This window comes from Gracilinanus agilis, chromosome 4 (genome assembly GCF_016433145.1).
Source record: "Gracilinanus agilis isolate LMUSP501 chromosome 4, AgileGrace, whole genome shotgun sequence".
Lineage (NCBI taxonomy): Eukaryota > Metazoa > Chordata > Mammalia > Didelphimorphia > Didelphidae > Gracilinanus > Gracilinanus agilis.
The window spans coordinates 67845476-67860973 of NC_058133.1; the positions used below are offsets into that span (position 1 = coordinate 67845476).

The window sequence follows — 15498 nt, forward strand, 5'->3', positions numbered from 1 at the left end:
AACAGTGACTCTGGCTAAAGTGGGGAAGGGGGCGAATCAGTTTCAAAAATAGGGTCTGTTCTATGTGGTAGTTGGCAGATGAAGACAGACAGCCTTTCTGATGGCTTTAGATAGTGATGGTGACATTGGTCATGTGAAGGTCAAAATAACAAAAACAAGCTTCTGCCTGAATACAATATAAATGTTTTAGGAAGGAAAGGGCAAGTGAAATCACGGGAACTCATTCACCATGACTGCTTGTTATCTTTTTATTTCTTCAGAGCAATTTTCAGTCTCTAAGCCATGGTAATACCCTAGACTCAGGAATAAACTCCTGCTTAGGAAAATCCTTTCATTTGACTTTTTCATTGATCAGAGAAGAATTTTCTTTTATTTTGGTGCTGCCCACACATATTAGGCTAGGTTTTGTCTATGCCAATAATTTTATTTTGCTTTCTGCATATAAAGCCAAAGTGAGCAATGCCCAAGTAATTTTAGTAAAGCATGTTAAACCCATGGCACTGGAGGAAGAATACAATCACCCTACCTCTCTTCTAGATCTCTCTTTCATTGTCTTGGATTAACACTGGTTTCTAGAGGTTTTTTAAAAATTATTATCATGGAGTAATCTAGACAATTTTTTCATGGTTAGTGCTTAGTAGTATTCTCTCATTTGCCTTTCTTTCCTTCCTTTCTACCTTCTTTCTTTCAATTTGGCTGATCTAAGGCTACCTTGATGTATGGTTATTGATTGTGAAGGTGAAAATTACAGGATGCAGAGACATTGATTGGCAGATGATGAAATAGGACAGTCTGGATAAATATATCAAAGTAATTCTGGAAAGACATGGAATCATTCTCTATGTCCATTTTTGTGTGTCTATGCCTTTTTTTAATTTCCCATTTGTCCATCCTTCCTAAAAGATGTATAAAATGTCTCCTCTAATAATTTTCAACTCCCAGGTTCCAATCTTCTGAAGTGCATTTTGATAAGTAGTGTAGACTACATCTCTTCCTGCTCTTATGATAAAAACCAAGGCACCCAGGTAGTTGTGTGTTCAGATAGGCAGGTAGCCAGCCATTTGCTGGCAGCAACTCAGCAAACAATAAACACACAGATATATCAGTCATTTCTGTTTTCTTTCCTCTTTGGTGTATTTGTGCTGTAAGTGAAGAATGATGGCTAGGGAAAGAGATTGCCTGCTAAATCATCAACCAGAGAGACTGACATATAAATTAAACACTGAAAGCCAAGTATGATAGGAGGGTAGGCCCAGGGAACTTTGACTCAGCTTGACTCCAAAGTGAAACTGCAGTCAAAATAAGGCTTTCTTCGTTCACTGGAGTTATTGGATAAGATGCAGTGGCGAAGGCCTGGGTGTTTTCAGTATTCAACAAGTAATCTGAAAGGAAGCACCTTTCAGTAGCTCTCTTTTAGACTAGAAAAGATCTAAACCATTGGTTCCTAAGTGAGGAAGGAATTATATCTTTAATTACCTGGAAACCTTGTTCCTGTTTCATTCATCATATCCCTGATTCTTAGTATTTTACAGAAACATAGGGTAAAAAGGTTGATACCTCCTGCCCTTCTCCAAATACAGAGAAACCAAGAGTGAGGTATTTAATCAACCAAAAAAAGAAGAAACTACCCATGAACCATGGATCTAAAATAATAGTCCTCATCACTCATCCCTTTTTCCAATTCCTAATTCCAGTCTTGAGTGTTCAGAGGCACCAGTCTCTTGCCAACAAATTGAACAAATTTAACTCTCTGTATTTGCCACAACTAATAACTTGAATTTTAGTGGGTAGAGTGGAAAACAGTGGGAACTGGTTATGGTAGGTGGGGAAGAGTTTGATGTGGAAGCACCAAGTTAGGGCCTTTTGATCAAATAGCACTTCCTGCCTATTTGCTGAGTTGATAAATACCATAGTCCTGTGATACCATTTATAGAAAAGGCCTCCTTCCTCTCAGGGTGATGGACCCAAGCTTTCTGTCACCAGGTCATGTTTAGCATTTACTACTGCCATTGAAACTTAATATTCATCACTGCAAGGCCAAGACAAGGGCCAAGGGTTGGGTTAAAAGGGACCTTAGAAGCCATCTGACCCCTTCATTTTACAGATGAAGAAACTGAGGCCCAGAGAAGCTAAGCAGTTTCTGTAGTGTCCCCTATATTAGCAGTGACAGAGTCAGAGCTCAAGCCAATGTTCTTAGATGCCTCCTGCCTTTGGCAGAGTTTTTACCCCTGTTGCAAGATCTATGGATTACTGTGAAGCTTTACTCCATTTTTATGCTACTCTTAGCTGCACTGGATTAATGAGTTTTATTTTGGGAGACAGGAGTGTATAGAGAGGGGAAAAAAAGGATAATTTTTACCTTGAACTGAAAGCAGAAAATGAGGCGAATTCCATACTGGCAAAGTAACTGTAAATCTTGGAGATTTCCCTGGTTCCCTGGCTTTGTATGCTGTTTCTACTTGACCCTCTAGAAAATCTTTCTTCAGTCAGCTAACAAAACAATTTTAGAGATTCCATTTTGTGGGGAAAAGATTAGCAGAGATACTAGAGAGGGAGGTTGTTTTTTATCTTAAACCATTGACTTTGCAGCTGGCTAAGAGTTTTTTTCAGGGTGCTATTAGCCAGCCCTTTTCATTCTATTACTACCATCTGAGCCTCTAAATATGACAGCAGGAATTGTGAAATATGGGGGAGGTTGGGTCTGGGATACTTCTAGCCTTCAGAGAACATCAGGAAAGTTTTTCTCCTTCTTTACTAATAATACACAAAATTAGTACTTTAAATTTTGAACTGAAGTCAGTGAAGGAGAGGAGTTGATTAGAATAGTCCTTAGACTTATCTCCTCATAATTTTAGTGGGGAGTCTGCCTATGCTGGTGGGAAGGCTTTGAAGGTAGAATGAGGGAAGAATTAATGTAGCAAATATTTAGTTTCTTTCAGATGATTACAATTTGAAAGAAGTCTATCCAAACTGTTCTCTATGGTGCTTTTTCTTACATGATGGGAGTTGTCCCATCTCTCCCTCATCTTACCTGGGCACTGTGCCTTCCCACTGGCCTCTATGAAAAGCAAATCAAACTAAACTCAGATGCCAGACTTCCAAGACACGTTTCCCTTCTTCACCTCAGGGCTATCATTTCTGTACAAAGCTGGGGATGTAGCATTTTCCTTCCATTTGGAAAACATTTTTGGTTTTCCTAAGAAGTGGAATATCAAATCGAAAATGACCAGAAGATTATATTCTGGTAATTGTAGTTAAAGGAATCTGGGAAAAGAAATCCCCTTTCTCCAGTCTTACAATGATACTGCCCCCACCTCTCCTGGTGAGTTTGTAGGTTACCATAACATTCCTAAGCAACATACAGGCTTGGCTAATGTTACAAGTGGTTTTTCCTCATAAATTAACCAAGAAGGATTCACATTGAAACAGACAATCAGTTTCTAAAATATCTCCTAAAATGGAGAACATGGTAGACTATATTTATCAATTAGAATGCTTACAGGTCTCTTTTTCCCTTTTGAAAAGTTAACATTTGAGGTTAAGTCCTTCTCCTGAAGCAATTACTCCATTTAAAAAGATGCATCAGGAAAACAAATGGCCCAGTCCTGCTTTCCCTCTTCCCTATCACTGCTGAGGCTGAGGGGCTGGGCTTCTGCATCTTACGTTGAAAAGTAGTTGCTTAAAAAGTATGTTTTATCCTAACCTTAAACATATCTACCTATGGATATGAATACTGTAGGGTTATTTTTCCCCCACCTTTTAACCATTGTCACTTAAATGTAAACCACCCCTCCCTTACTGAAAAAAATGCACTTTAAATCTTAATATGTGTGGCTGTTGCTGGCTTTGCAGCCAGATCATTTTGGTAGGAGTTGAGGAGGGAGAGCTGTTGCCAGACTTTTTGCTGCTGCCATCACCTGGCACATGAGTGCAGCTCTGCCTCCTGCCTCAGCAACCCCTCCCCACAAAAAGTAGACCAGATGGGATTGTGGAATGCACGAATTCAGAGATGTCCGTTTTTAAGTGAGCCCCAAACCTGCCCCCCAAAGAAAGGAAAAAAACAATCCAAATGGGAAGAGGTCTCAAAATGTTAGCTCCCCTCTCTATTCAAAAGTCTAGGGTAAATTCCTAGCCTTAGGGATTATTTTCACAGTTAGGAAAGTTTCCAACTGTATTAACTTCTATTTAACGTTTGTGGGGAGTGATTGTTGAGGTCCTTTTGATTTGAAGAGTTAGTGTTCACACTGAAGAACCAAATGATCAAGGTGTGGTCCTGCTCAGTTACTTCTAGATATCAGAATTATTCCTTTAGATTCTTTTACAAGTTTTTGCAACTCTCTTCCCTTAGACTCGTCTCTTCCCAGATCACAGGAAAATAGTTTTTGGTGGGGCTGCATGTCTCCTGGAGGGTAGCCCCAGGAGCAGTGTTGTGGGGGGAGGGCACAAGGGTGGGCAGAAGACTGGGTTTGGGGCAAGGGGAAACAAAGAAAAGGTGAAGATACAGAACTATATTAACGTATTTAAAGCAGTTTAGCAAAAGCTTTCTCGTTGAACAGCTTTAAGAACAATGTGAATGAAAACTTAGCAACTTGGTTAGGAATCTTTGAAAATTCTATAAATGTATACTTGAAATTCTGTTTGTATAAAGAAAATGCATTTTCCTCTTTATTTTAACACTGTGTAAAAGAACATTATGCATGTGAGTGGTTTGAGAATTAAATGGTTTAATACTCTTATCCATCTGACCCCTTTTTTTTGTTATGTGGAGACTGACTTTATTTTAAATGATTTTAGATTTTGATATGTGGTATAAATGTTTTGACTTCATGGGTCCCCTGTCATTGGCCTTGTCTAAAGTCTTCAAAGGAAGGCAGCATAACCTTTCAGCTGTACTTTCTCAACTCCAGATGATTCTGCTGGCCAGCGAACAAGTGAATGCCTCCCTTTGCAGGAACCCCACTAGTAGTAGACAGTTTTTCCCTCCTCTTCTCAGTGGTCTTTGGGGATGAAATGTTCACAAGTAATCAAAAATGGGAATAGTCAATGTTTTATTTACTTGCATCCACAAACTACAGTAGAAAGAGGTACAAAAGAGCAGGCGCACCTTAGTTCACACAAGGGTTGGATACTCTGCCCATGAAAATGATAGTATTGAGAGCAACTTCCCTGATAAGCACCAGGAAAGGCCTGTTGGCCTTGAAGGTCACCCTGTTAAAGTTGAGTGAGCGTCCAGAAATCACAACTGCAGTGCTTGCAGCAGCTTCACTGCCTTCTTCATTTACCTGCCATTAGATGGAGAGAAAAGATGACACGTTAACTGACCCACAGTGTTCTCTTGAAGAAGAAACCCCACATGAGCATGCAACAGGCCTTCCTGGCTGGCCATTTCCATTCTTTCAAAATGCTGCTGTGTTTCCCATCAGGACGTCCATTTGGTTCACGCAGGTGAAACTAGATGAATGAGCATAACTGCATTCATTACAGAAGTACCCCTGCCCTTCTGGTGCAAAAAAGCTAAGCTTGGTTAAAAATACACCTTTTCTTCATTAATTTAAGTGCTCCCTCTGGGCGAGGCAATCCAACTATCCCCAGGTCCAGAAATTTCAGCCTAACCCAAGAGTGCCATACATCAGTGGCTGGGTGCACCCCTAAGTTCTGTCAGTACCCTGCTTTTATGTTGTACCAGCTCCTGTGGGAAGAATTGGATTCAAAGCCATCAGAGTAAACCAGCATTTTGGGTCGGGGGCCACAGGGCCATCATCTGCCAAGCACCCACACAGGATGTGAGACCCTGGAGAAGAGGGAGTCACACATGGCCTACCCTGCTGGATGCTGATGAAATTTCTAGAGGTGACCCATTAGAGTGCATTTCTCTAAAAAAAAGTTTTGCTTGTGCCCCAAAATTCAATTTATGCCATTTGAGCAAGTTCTTTGGTCCTTTTCCAAATGGAACTCTGCTCTTTGCAGTTGGAATGCCCTTGTAGGTTGCCCTACAGCTCAGTCAATTCACACTTCTTTGCCACAGCTTGTTGCAAGGATAAACATTAGGAAAACAAAATGCAACATGGTGCCTCATATTCACGGAATTCTGTTCGTAGGTGGACTATTCTGCACCCCTCAGGGGCTTTGGAATATCACTGGAAGAGACCAGAGAACTAATTTAGTCTATGTCACGTGTGGCCCCAGAGCCCTGTGGGTCCTAGAACTAATCCTCTACAATGCTCTTGAAAAGCCAGCCTGGTCCAGGGTTGGCTCAGAAACCCTACTGGCGGCAGCTCACAAGAACTTCATGTCTGGGGAAGTCATTGAGAGAACCTCATTCATTTGCTGACCTTGAAAAATCTGCCAGCTCAGCATTGTTCAAGTTTCTGTAATCCCAGGAACAGAATTATGAGCATCCATTTAGAGCCCCTTCAGCTTCTGCTCACAGTGAGAACAAAATTCCTCATGGAGAACCGAGTCAGCTCAGTGAGACAAATTTAAAATGTTCGGCCAGAAAAAAAGACTAAACTATAAGTTTCCCGAGGACAGGAACCTTTTGTTTAAATTTTACTTCTAGTACCTTCGGCTTCCCACAACGATGTCTGGCCTACTTATGAGTACACTGACCCGAATGACTTAGATGAGCCTTTTTCAGTCATAAAGTCTCTTGGGTCCATTCAAAATCCAAGTCAACACGCTTTGACACAAAAGCTTACAATAATACAAATGTAGTATAATCCCTCATTTGAGCTGAGGGAACAATGAACTAATTAGAGGGCACCAAAAGTAAGGCATTTGGCTTTGAAAAGCTGAAGAACCACTTCCCATTTGGACTGCGGTGTAGACAACAAGTCAAAATTTATGGTCCTGGTGGCTTTCGGTATCCGTCAACAACAGACATTTATTGAGCACCTGCTATGTGCCAGACACTGTTCTAGGTGAGGGAGAGGCAGAGACAAGACTGTAACAGCCCTGGCCCTCAGGGAGTTTATGTTCTATTAGGGGAGAAGACAACCCAGTAGGGCCCCCTCATCCACAGTTCCACTTTCTCCCATTTCAGTTACCCATAGTTAACCACAAAGTACTGGAGGTCTGGTGCCAAGCTCCAGCAGTCTGCCCAGGCAGAAATCCCTTCTGCTTCTACTTTTTCACTTTTGGGGGGTGGGAGGCTGCAGAGCGCCAAGAAGAGGGGAGAGAGCTCTTCTACATGTGGGGGTCACCCATCTGCAGTTGCAGCCATCGGCTGTAGGACTTGGAATTCATCCCCCGCAGACACAGGGCCCTGCTCTATATCCAAAATATGGATGTCAAGAGACACAAGGAAGCCTTCTCTCTTCATCTCATAAAAAGGAATCCTCTCGAGTTTTTCTTAAGTTTATAAAAATGCTACCCAGTACTTTACATACTTACTACATCAGCTGAATTAAGGAAAACACACTCCCTTCCCTCTCCATATTCACTACTACATAAGCTTGTGCTTAAAGATGACTCAGTGGTTTAAGATCATCCAGTGCCTAGCACATAAAAAAACACTCAAATGCCAATTGATTGATTGATTGATATGAAATAAGTACAAGTTAATTCGAGATGGAGGGGGAAAAGCGCTAGCAGAACATGTTTTTTGGACTTTGAACAGGATCTGTCAGAGTGGGTTGCAACATAATCGCACACCATTGCTTTTGAGTGGAAGACTGCCTGAACGGAAATGTCATTTTATTTTTCATGGTGTTGAAAAGATAAGAGATCCATCACTCCTTCTCCTTCTGTGTTCAGAACTTGGTCTCTGTCAGCAACTTGTAAATAACTGATAATCAAAAGGATTCCCTGCCTCTAGTTAAACTTAATTTGTAGAATGAAAGCATCATCATTCGATTTTTGTTGCATCCCAATGGTTAAAAGCCATTATTTTAAGGGTTGCACATTTGGGGGGCTGATAGCCTTAATTTTTTTAAATTTTTTTAAATTTTTGTTCTTGTTTTTCATTCATTTATTTAATTAATTTAGAATATCTTTCCATGGTTCCATGATTCCTATTCTTTCCCTCTCCCCACTCCCATAGTCAACAAGCAATTCAACTGGGTTTTACATGAGATAGCCTATTTTTTTTTTTAAATTTTAAACCCTTAACTTTTTTGTGTATTGACTTATAGGTGGAAGATTGGTAAGGGTAGGCAATGGGGGTCAAGTGACTTGCCCAGGGTCACACAGCTGGGAAGTGTCTGAGACTGGATTTGAACCTAGGACCTCCTGTCTCTAGGCCTGGGAGATAGCCTAATTTTTGAATGATTATTAGGGTCAGCCCTCTGTAGAGAAGGAATGAGTAGTTGCCACTATGTTGGTATCTGAGCAGCATTTAACCCCACCACCCCAAGGAAAATATCTACCCTACCTCACTCAACACTGCCTGAAATGTGCACATCATTCACCCATTTGGCCCTTGAAGCTCCCTGTTAAGAGGCCAAGTAAATTGCTCAGGAAGGCCAAAATATAAATCGTAGGTACCCTATCAAGACATCAAGACTTTGGATCAAAGACATAGGGACGGTGGAAGGAGATACATTGCATCAGACACTGTCAGGGAGGGCAGTTCTGGGGGCTTTCAGTGGCCCTTGGAAAGGAAAGGAGGAGCTGCTGATTTGGGGACAAAGAGATGCTCTCAGCCGTCACAGCTCTGCTCAGGCGAGACGATGCTGGTCATGATGGCTAAAGACTCACTTGCCATCTGCCTACAGCCAGAGCAACCCACCGGACAGGTACTGCAGAGTTACAGATTGTGGCTGGGTACAGTGAGAATAAAGCCCAGTGAGAGAAGAAGGAAGTGGACAGAGAGATCTACTGACCTCGAGGAATGCCTTATGAAATGCATCCGACACAAAAAGGTTTCCCGTTCCCTGGTTTCCTGTGATGATCCCTGAAAAGAAGCAAGAGAAGCAAGCATATCTTGAGACAAAAGAGCCTTTTGCTCACCAGAGAGAGCCCCCTCAAGTTAAAGAGGGTCAGTGTTTTAAAAAATGTCGTAGGCACTTCCAAGGCTTATGGAACTAAGTGAAACCCAGCCCTCCCACTCAGCGTTATCATCACACTTGAAAGATGATTTTCCAGAGTGTGAAGTCATTCACACTAGCTCAAATGAACTTAAAAGTTGTGCTTACAAATCCAGGATGGAACAAAAGCTGTATTTCTTAAAAAATAAGATAAATAGATGAAAGCAAAGCCTTATCACCTATGAAGGTGCTTTATCATCTTGAGTAACCCAGACTCTACAACACCCACCATCCCCTCTGTAAATGGAAGGGACAGCAATCGACAGGTTACCAGATACAATTAAAGCCCTGCTTGATCTGAAAATGCCCTTCCCCAGGCATTCCGAAGAAAGCTGTAGTCACACAAATCCCAGAAAGAAAAATGGAAAAGCACACGATTGTTGAGATCATTAGGACTCCTGGATCTGCCTCATAATGTGCGGCATTCTAGGTGTGATTTGGTAATTTTGTAGTTTTATTCTTCCAGTTCACCATCACTTTATTTCTTTACCATTTTGTGTCTTTATTTTTTTAATTAAAGTTTTTCTTTCAATGAACTAAAACCTACCTCTTCTGCCTCTAGCTGCCTCACCCAAAAATATTGAAAAAGGAAGGGAAAAAAGCCTTTGTTATCAATACTTGTGGTCAAGCAAAACAAATTTCCATGTCAGCCATGTCCAAAATATATATATATGTAATATATACAATAATAATATACAATACATACAATAATAATAATATATAATGATTACATATATATTTGAGTCCATCACCTCTTTGTTAGGAAGTTGTTTGCGATCTATTTAGATGATTTTTTAAAAAAACTCAAATTTGATCTTAGAATCAATACTAAGTATCAATTCCAAGGCAAAAGACTACTATGAACTAGGCAATTGGGGTTCAGTGATTTGCTTGGGGTCACACAGCCAGGAAGTATCTAAGATCATATCTGAATCCAAGTCCTGACTCCAGGTCTAACTCTCAACCCTTGAACCACATTAGCTGCCCCAAGTATTTGATTTTAAGAGTAAATTTAATCACCATTCCCTTGAGATAGCTGGGTGGTCCAATAGATAAAGCTGAACCTGGAGTGGAGAAGACCTGATTTCACATGTGGCCTTAGACACTTACTTGTTAAGTGAGCCTGGACAAGTCACTTAACCTCTGTCTGCCTCATTTTTCATATCTGTAAAATGACGATAAGAAAAGCACTTACCTCCCAGGGCTGTTGGGAGGATCAAATGAAAATATTTATAAAGCACTGGACACAACACTCAGCCCATAATAAATATTTAACAAATACTTGTTTCCTTCCATCTAAAAAGATATATTGGAGGAATAAATTTTTATAAAACTACATCAATCATAGGGCAACACAAATTCTCAAACAGATTCAGAAGTCATGACCCCCATTGCCTACAAAAAAAAACAAAAAAACTAAGGCTGGGAGGCAGCTAGGGGGCTCAGTGGATTGAGAGATTGGAGCTCCTGGGTTCAAATCTGGCTTCAGGGGCTTCCTAGCTGGATGACCCCTGGGCAGGTTACTTAATCCCATTGCCTACCCCCTAGCCCTTAGCCCTCTACTGCCTTGGACCCCCAGTATTGATTCTAAAACAGAAGGAAAGATTCTAAAAAAGATAAAACAGAACACCCAAGTGTGTCCATTTCCATTTCCCTTTCCGTGATTTGTAGCTATCACATGCCTTGGAAAGTCAAGAGGAAAAGCATTTCAATAATGCTTCCCTCGCTTTCTCTTCGGAACCAGAATTCTCTCCAACATCCAGTCTCCAACCCCTCCTTTCATTCCCGTCTCCTCCTCAGACCCATCTTTGGGGAAAGGAAAGAAGACAAATGTGTATTCGCCTCACCTGGCAGGTGGGCCTTCTCTGGGCTGAAGAGATCATCCAGACCCATCTGCATCAGGTTCTCTTTCACGCTGAAGTTGTCCTCAATTCGGAACCGAGGCACGTGAACCGACAGGAAAGTCTCCTCCAGGCTCTCCAGCCACTCCCGGAGCAAGTCCAGCGTCAGGTCCCTTTCTACCTTCTCCAGAGGTTTCTCAGGCCTGGGCAGGATCAGCACCATGGTGATGTCGTCCCCTTTGTAGGGCAGTTCAAGCACCTCCACCTGGCTGCTCCCCTTCAGTGAGCGGTAGCGGAACTTGTTCTCCTGGTACATCATGGACACCGAGCACTGCTCGCCATCCGCCTTGTAGAACAGCTCCTTGTTGGTGTTCCCTGGGATAAACTGGGACTTCCACAGACCCTGGGGGGATGACAAGGAAGAAAGCTCGACTCCCAGATAAAACACAAAGCCGGCCCCTTAGAGATGGAAGCCCTCTCTTTCCTCCCCTGGAATTTCCATCTTCCTCCCCTAGAAGCTAACTAACCGGGGAATGTCAGTGCTTCTGGAAGCCCTACAGAATGCCAGAGTCGGAGGGAAGGGTCAGCACTGAGCCTCCTCTCCCAGAAAAGCATAAAACCCACATATCGCAATATCTCCGGTACCACCTAACTGCCTGTCACTAGGTCTGGAGTCAGAAGACTTGGGTGGGTTTTTAGTTCTTGCTTAGAATTAGGTCTCTACTTCACTTTCTGGAGGACCACTATTTCCAAATCACACTATGATCTGTCAGCTTCTCTTCCCTTTAAATGTTGTCTTTATTAGACTATAAACTCCTTTTAATTTGGAAAGATGTTTTATACTATTACACATGTAAAATCTATAACAGATTGCTTGCCATCTCTGGGAAGGGGAGAAAAGGGGAGAATTCGATTTAAAGAAAATGAAGGTTAAAAATTGGGGTTTTTTTCATGTAATTGGGGAAGAAAATAAAATATTAATAAACAAAAAGAATATAAGCTCCTTGAGGGCAGGAACTGTTTTGTTTTTCTTTGTATCCTTAGTGTTTAGCAAAGTGCCTGGCACATAGTGTTTAATGAATGCCCAACCCTACTCCCTCCTCTTCTTTCTGTCCCTATCTCTCCTCTCTCTTTTTTACTCCAATCTCTCTTACTCTCTCTGTTTATCTTTATCCTAACTCAGACCTCCATAATTGCGTGACCTTGAACAAGTCATTAATGGTCCTGGGCATCAGTTTCCTTAAAATGAGGGGGATGAGGTCAAAATGGGTGAATGACTTAGACATAAAGGGTGATATAAATAAATTAGGGGGAGCATGGAAATTTATTGTTTTTATGACATGAAATTTAAAAAAGTTTATACAAGCAAAACAAATTAAACCAAAATTAGAAGGAAACCAAGAAACTGGGGAGAAAATGTTTATAGCAAATTTCTCTGAGAAAGGCTTTATTTCTCAAATATATAGGGAACTGAACAAAATTTATAAAAACACAAGTCGTTCCCTAGTTGATAACAGTCAAAGGATATGAACAGACTTTTTTTTTAGAAGAAGAAATCAAAGCTATTAATAATTACATGAAAAAAATACTTTAAATCACTATTGATTCTATAAATGAAGATTAAAAGAATTCTGACATTAGCTACCATGACAAAAAAGGAAAATGACAAGTGCTGGAAGGGGATGTGGAACAATTAAGACACTAATGCAATCTTGGTGGAATTATGAACTAGTCCAACTATTCTGGAGAATAATGTGAAACTATAACCAAAGAGCTATCAAACTATATGTACCCTTTGACCCAGAAATACCATCTTTAGGTCTAAATCCCAAAGTGATCAAGTAAAAAGGAGGAGGAACATAAAAAAATATTTATAGCCATTTTTTTGTGGTGGCAAAGAATAGGAATTTGAGAAGATACTCATCAGTTGGAGAATGGTTAAACAAGTTGTGTATGATTGAGATGGAATACTATTGTACCATAAAGTACTATAAATTGTAATATAAAGAATGATGAGCAGGGTGGTTTCTGAAAAAACCTGGGAAGACATATGAACTGATGCAAAGTGAAATGAACAGAACCAGAAGAACTTTATACACAGTAACAGCAATATTGTATGTTCATCAACTGTGAATGGCTTAAGCTATTCTGATCAAGACAATGATCCAAGATAATTCCAAAGGATCCACAATGAAAAGTGGTATCCACCTTCAGAGAGAACTGATGAACTCTCCCTGCAGAATAAAGCATATTTTTTTAACCTTTATTTTTCTTGTTTGTTTTTTTTTGTCTCTGTTTTGCAACATGATTAATATGGAAATGTTTTACATGACTTCATATGTATAACCAATATTAAATTACTTGCCTTTTCAAGAGGTGGAAGGAGGCAGGAGGAAGAGAATTTGGAACCCACAATTTTAAAAAATGATTGTTAAAAATGTTTTACATGTAATTGGGAAAAAATTATGAAATAAATTTTATATATATACATATATATATATATATTTAAGTGATAGGGTTGGACCAGATGATTTACAAAACCCTTAGAGGATTTTATGTTTCTTCAAAGTAGAAAGGTCAGGTGATTTTTGTAGCCTATAATAGACTAAGTATAATGAGGAGATTTGTGACACCCAGATATTTGGAACCTCCATCTTTCCAAGCATCTATTACCTTTGAATGGCTGACTTTCTGGACTTGTCATGAACTCAGCAATGCTAAGGGTTGGTGGTTTGCATTTAGTCATTGTGTTGTTTGCAAAGTCATTCATTACTTAAAAATCATCATTTATTTACTTAGGGCTAAGCTTGTGATTTCATTGGTATAGAGCATTTCCAATTAGGAAACCCGCAGGCAGTTAGCCAACAAACATTGCACCTACTATATGCCAGAGGAGGCAACTGTTCAGCAACTTATAATTTTAGAGCATGATTGCCTGGGATACAGGCTAAATTACTTGCCCACGATCACAGCCTTTATGTCTGAGGTAGCCTTCCTGCCGAAAGCCAGCACTCTATCAAATGCACTATGTTGCCTCTGTTCTTTTCCCTCCTAAGTGGCCAATACTGGAGGGAGAGATAGGAAAGGGGACACACACTCCTGTGTTCTCCATTCCAACTGGCTTCTGCCTTGGTGGATGGCTTTGGCCCATCGGAGGGCAGCCACATGGAGATCTTCCCCGCGGTTGATCTGGTGCACAATGTGCCAGATGCTCTAGGGGTACTTCCAGGATTCCTCTGACCAGCTTTCGTTTCAGCACCACCATCATGCCCCATCCATTGGCTGCCTGACTGATGCCCTCCTTTTCTTGTCTCTCAATGGATCAGCGCAGGATCAGTCCACTGGAACAATGGTTCCCATCCTTAAAGATTTCTAGGCTGGGGGTCTACCAATTCCATCGAAGAGAGCCGGAGCAGGCAGGCACAATCCTACGTGCCAACACAGGAGGAGTTCTTGAAATAACTTCCAGAGCTAGAAAGGACCTCTATCTTTATTACCTTGGCATCCTGAAAAACTGAAGATTTCCCTGGCAGGAATATGCCCTCCACTGGCACAAACTCCTTCACACTTCAAGAGCTTTAGTGGCCCTCCAGCCCCAGGCATGGTTCAGCCAGCATGCCTACTGAGATGTTCCACCATCTTTTTCTGCCGTTGTGTTTGACGCCAACTCTTCAGTGAAGTGTTCCTTGATTCCCCACTTTGAGAGAATCACACCCATCTCTGGGAAGACTCGAATGGCCCTTTGTTGGTACCTCTCTGAAGACATTTTTACATTCTGTCCCGAATTCCAGTTATTTGTCTGATGATTTTTCTGCTCTCCTAGTAGATAGGAACTGTTATGTGATTCATCTTTCTATTCCCCCATTGGTCCTAGAAGAGTGCCTTGCACATATTAGATCAAGAAATGTATTGAAATTCAATAGTGGTACGTTCATGAATAAAGAAGACAGTGCAGAGAGAATTAGAGCTGTATAATTAGAAATCTTGTACCCTTGGACTTCATCTCCCAGCATCCCTTTCCCTTCGTCCCCACGTTTGCGTCCTTACATAATGTTTATATATCTCTGCCTCTTCCCTCACAACCACAGCTGGGTTAGCACCCTTTTTGCTCTAGCTTTTTATTTTAGTTATTATTAATAAATCTTATTAAATATAATACTTGGAGATATTGGATGTTAATTTTTAATCTTACAGAGCTCTGGATTTCTTGAGCATCTAGCTTTTTAGGTACCTTGAAGTAAATAGTGTTAACCAGCACCAAGACGGTAAGGTCAGTGATAGCATTCTGAGGAAGGACGTCAGTGATGAGCCCTTCTGTCTTGTTTGCAACCCAATCATTAATGATCCCTCTTGACAGCTCTGGGTTTTCCTGAAAACAGAACAGAAATGAAATATAGGTATCAATGCTTCCCTTTTTTTTTTTGTCCATTCTTTTCTTTATACAACATGTATAGTGTGTCACTTGTCCATTCTCCTGCATATTCCTTGAGCTCATGAATTGCTTCCAGTCCAATCTATGCCTGTCTTATAGTAGGTAATACAGTGCTATGTGCCTTTTGGGAGCTAGAAGAAATGATTTTTAGACAGAGGACTCAAAATTTTTTTCCTCAAACTTCTAAATAAAATAATAA

At 40.8% G+C, this 15498-nt stretch overlaps 1 protein-coding gene across 2 annotated transcripts in view; it reads right to left on the reverse strand.

Annotated features, from left to right (window-relative positions):
* Positions 1 to 5031: 5031 nt before the first annotated feature.
* SERPINC1 (serpin family C member 1) overlaps positions 5032 to 15498 on the reverse strand; it is a 31991-nt gene continuing 21524 nt past the window's right edge. The window contains exons 4-7 of one of the 2 annotated variants that reach the window (XM_044676399.1): positions 15120 to 15236; positions 10874 to 11270; positions 8823 to 8893; positions 5032 to 5282 (exon numbers count right to left, since the gene is read on the reverse strand). In XM_044676399.1, coding sequence (XP_044532334.1) covers positions 5106 to 5282; positions 8823 to 8893; positions 10874 to 11270; positions 15120 to 15236 — 762 coding nt within the window. In that variant the 3' untranslated portion in view covers positions 5032 to 5105. Of the gene's footprint in view, positions 5283 to 8822; positions 8894 to 10873; positions 11271 to 15098; positions 15237 to 15498 lie in introns of both variants that reach the window. The other variant, XM_044676400.1, reaches the window with a different exon arrangement.